Below are 4,082 nucleotides of genomic sequence, written 5' to 3' on the forward strand. Positions count from 1 at the left end.
ATTACCATTTATTTGTCATTTTATTGCACTATTTTTAGTTTGGATTTGTGTCAAGCTTTGTTATTAGCCCCTGGCGTTGCATGTTTGTATGGTTATTCGTTTATTATTATTTTTGTCCCTTTTTTACATCGAATGTGTGCCTTTTATTTATTTATTTATTTATTGTTTTCTTGCAAAACAAGTTTAATTTTATAAAAAAGATATGCCTTTCACAACCTTTGAGCCCTGCGATTTCTTTTCTTCAATAAAGGCAAAAAGCTATTTGGTAGTAAATATTCCACAAATTGCAAGACAATAAATGGGTTTGGAAAATGATTTTAAAAATCCAGGGGAAAATCTCAAGGGAAAAAGAAAAAGAGCAAGGGATAAACTATATTTAATATGATCCTAATTACTTATTAAAAATGATATTTCAAAATTATTATTTTCAGCATTTTCCAGGTCTTTTCCTTGCTTTTTTTCATTTTCTTTTTCCCCTTTTCTTTTTCTCTTTTCTTTTCTAGTTTGCTATTTTTCAGGTAATTTTCTACTATTCATTAATTTCTTGCTAATTTTTCTGCCGTTCCCCCTTTCGTTCCTCATTGCTTTAACCTCATGTTTTTGAAAAAATTCAAGCTACTTTTTCATGTTTCAAAGGGTTAAAGGAAGACAAAAAAAAAAGAAATTTTCAATTGTTTTATTTTTATTCGGTAACATTTTAAGTTTTCATTTCGAACTGTAAGTCCACACGTCTGATCCTCAGTGTTGAGCCGGGGAGCAGGGAACAGCGTCAGTCACCGGCTGACATCTCTCCACGATGGCGTTGATCTCGCCGACGGTCACGCCATCGTAGATGCCGGTGATGTATGTCCAGTGGGTGTCTCCGTTGTGATTGGTCCTGGACAGCCTGCCGGTGAAGGGGATGTCGGCCGTCATCTTCCTGCCGTCCATCCTCACGGCGCAGGAGTGGTTGGGAGGGACCAGCAGCTCCACGGAGACGGCGTGGCTGATGGACTCCGTCATGCTGGTTCCCTCGGAGAAGGTCACCGTCTGCTCCTTGGTGAAGTCCACGGTCCCCGGGCTGAGGACGGGCACTTTGGCCTTCATGGTTGAGATGGAGCCGTTGCGGGTCTCTCTTCCGATGTCCCAGGTCTTCTCCACTGTACTCGTCTTCTCCAGTCTCACCGTCTTCTCCACGCTCTTGCACTCCAGGTTGGTGACTTTGGCGAGCTGCAGCGCCTCCGGAGGATGTTGGAACAGCTCCATCTCGTCAATGAGGTACTCCACGTGCGAGATGTGCTGGCTGTAGCTGTCTCGGTTGATGGCGAGGACCTGGTAGTCCTTGTACCAGTACTCATCACCCTCCCAGGGCAGGAAGAAGGCCTCGTGTCGGGTGACCACTTTGCCAAGACCGTACTTGTTTTTGCCCACGTAGATGTCGGAGTTGGGGCAGGTTTTGATGGCGTAACCAGGGACGGACCCGTACGAATCTTCAACCCACTGCAGGAACTCAAAGTGGTCCACGTTGACCAGCACTTCAAACTTTGAAGACGCGTACTCCCTGTCGGCGTACGGGTACTGGCAGAAGCTCCCTTTGCTGGGAGTGTAGAAGCCGGCCTCGCAGTTGACTTTGCACACGTAGTCGGTGCGTTCGGTGTAGCCGTTGAAGATGGCGACGGCGCCGTTTGGGAGCGAGCCGTTCCACTTCATCCACTTGAGATTGGTGTGTTCACCAAACATGGGGAGGGAGTGCGAAGTCGTCTCGGTTTCTGGGGTGTCTCTGGTTTGAGGAGGTTTGGTGACTTCTCGGGAGGGGACGACATCTTGCAGCGAGGGGTTAAGCCAGGGTTCTGGAAAACAAAGAAACTGATGCTAGATTTTGGTCTAAAATATTTTCGGATAAAGTTCATAGACTCTGAACATTTAGAGCAGAGATACTCAACATGTTTTGATATGGGACCATTTTTGTAAAATGACAGGAGGCCATGGGCCAGGATTTTGGGACATTTCTAAGGTTTTCGGAAATTTCTAAAATTTTAGAGTATTTCGAGGGCTTTAGGATTTTTCTAGGATGTTTATACGATTTCGGATTTCAGATTTAAGGACATTTCTTAGACTTTGAGACATTTTGAGGATTTCAGGACATTTCCAGGATTTTGGACATTAGGGACCACTGTCGGGGTGCATGGGAACCTCCACTGGCACTTTTTTTAATGCTATTTTAATGCTGTTTTATGCACGCTGGCACTTTATGTTTGATAATTATGTGTATTCATCCTTATTTTCTGATAACTAAAAGGTCCAGATGTTCGGGAGGTTTTTTACCTTGAGTGATCTCCATAGATACATCTCTCTCATGATATAAAGATATAAACGGCTCATTCTAAGGTTACAAAAACACGACAGTTTTTATTTTCAGCTGATTATAAAGAAAACAGACTTTTTATATTCCATTTCTGCCAAAATACCTCCCTAAATCCTACACATGGGACCTTTAATGACCTCTTATAGATGTGTAGTGTGAATTTTCAGTGATGCACACAACTAACAGGGAATTCAAGATATGCAACATATAAATGAAATCAAGCACATTTTGAGCCAAAGTATTACGTTTTGGTCAGACACGAACAAAATTCGGACAATGCTAACTGCCATGAGAAGATATATTTTTTTGTGAAATATATTTGAATACTTTCTACCAAAGTAAGTGTAGTATTGTGATGTGACTCACTGCTGGGTTGCTGCTGCCCGTCCTGCAGCTGGGAGACGTAGAGCAGCGGGTCAGACTGCAGCGCCGGGCTGCAGAGCTGCAGCATCACCAACACAACAGCGACACGCCGCCTCATCTGGACACACGGGACAAAACACAACAACCACGTCAGCGTCAGAAAGCAAAACTCATCAAATGTATCAACAGTAAAGGCTGAAGGGGGTTATGTCCTTTCATGAAGCTGACTGACATTTTTTTCCCCATAAACCAGTAACAACATTACAGAAAGCAAAAGCCAAGTTTAGCTCCTCTGAAACAAAATAAACTGCATGTCTTTCGTTAAGCATTTTTAAAATTAATTTATTTTTAGTTTGAAATGAAAAATGTTAGTAAAACTGACACAAGCTGCTGGAAATTTTGGGTGTAAATTGGACTTAAAATCTTTGAGTTTATGGTTTTATTAGCATGGAAAACACCTTTTAATGGTGAAAATAAAATAAGTTTCATATCCAGCAATCTGCATTTTTATCTGAGAGGTATCCTCCAATTCTTCATAAAGTTTGGCCTCAGTTTTTCCAGGAATATGGAACAAATTGCCCCCAAAATAAGGGAAATTTGTGAAAGAAAAACATGTTTTTTAGATTATTTTCAATTTATAAATACTGTTATACAGATCGTGCAAAGAGTAAATGTCCTCATATACAGCTGTGTATTGTACAGATGTATAATTCAGGCAGCTGTATTATAAATTGGATGCCCCTTTATGTAGCATTTCATTAAGAAATTATTACTGGATTTGTTTTTTTCTAAAAAAAAAAAAAAAAACAAAAGAAAAAAAGGTTTTAAATGATTTCAGATTTAAATATTTTAGAAACATTTATTGTTGATTTGGTTTATCAGTTTCATTCACTGAAGGAAAAATAAATCAGTGAAACGATGCAGAATTTTGTAAATTCATGGAGATATAGAGAAGCAGTTTTTACCTCGACAGGTTCCTCCTGCAGTGACGCTGCCTGCAGCGTGTGCAGTTTTAAAACCTCCCTGCAGACTTATTACCCGCAATAAACCGCAGCGAGCTGCAGCAGCCTCTCGCCCGTTGACCCGGCGTTTCCTCCACTGCTGCTCACTTTGATGGGTCAGTGGTGACGGAAAGACACTGGTGCATTTTAAAATCTTTTAATTCTTTTGATCATTTTGGCTGTGTTCATGCATATGGCGTACATTTTGGCAATACTGTGTATTTGAGTGTAATCAGTGAGTTTGCAGCTCAGCTCCTACAATAAGTCTAAAATACACTGTGGAAACTAAATAGTTACATTCAGACTGTTCAGGTCAATAAATGCTCCATTGAAACCCATTCAAACTGACATTTTTGATCCCACAGCCTTCAGAG

At 41.0% G+C, this 4,082-nt stretch overlaps 1 protein-coding gene across 1 annotated transcript; it reads right to left on the minus strand.

The window, feature by feature from the left end:
• Nucleotides 1–738: 738 nt before the first annotated feature.
• On the minus strand, nt 739–3,702 carry LOC121966793 (natterin-3-like; the record flags this gene model as incomplete). The annotated part of the gene is made up of 3 exons (XM_042516858.1): nt 739–1,829; nt 2,711–2,825; nt 3,673–3,702. Coding segments are annotated over 3 exons (1,236 nt in total), but the record flags the coding sequence as incomplete, so codon positions are not given.
• Nucleotides 3,703–4,082: the final 380 nt, after the last annotated feature.

The sequence above is a fragment of the Plectropomus leopardus genome, unplaced genomic scaffold, assembly GCF_008729295.1.
Source record: "Plectropomus leopardus isolate mb unplaced genomic scaffold, YSFRI_Pleo_2.0 unplaced_scaffold25913, whole genome shotgun sequence".
In the NCBI taxonomy this organism is placed as follows: domain Eukaryota; kingdom Metazoa; phylum Chordata; class Actinopteri; order Perciformes; family Serranidae; genus Plectropomus; species Plectropomus leopardus.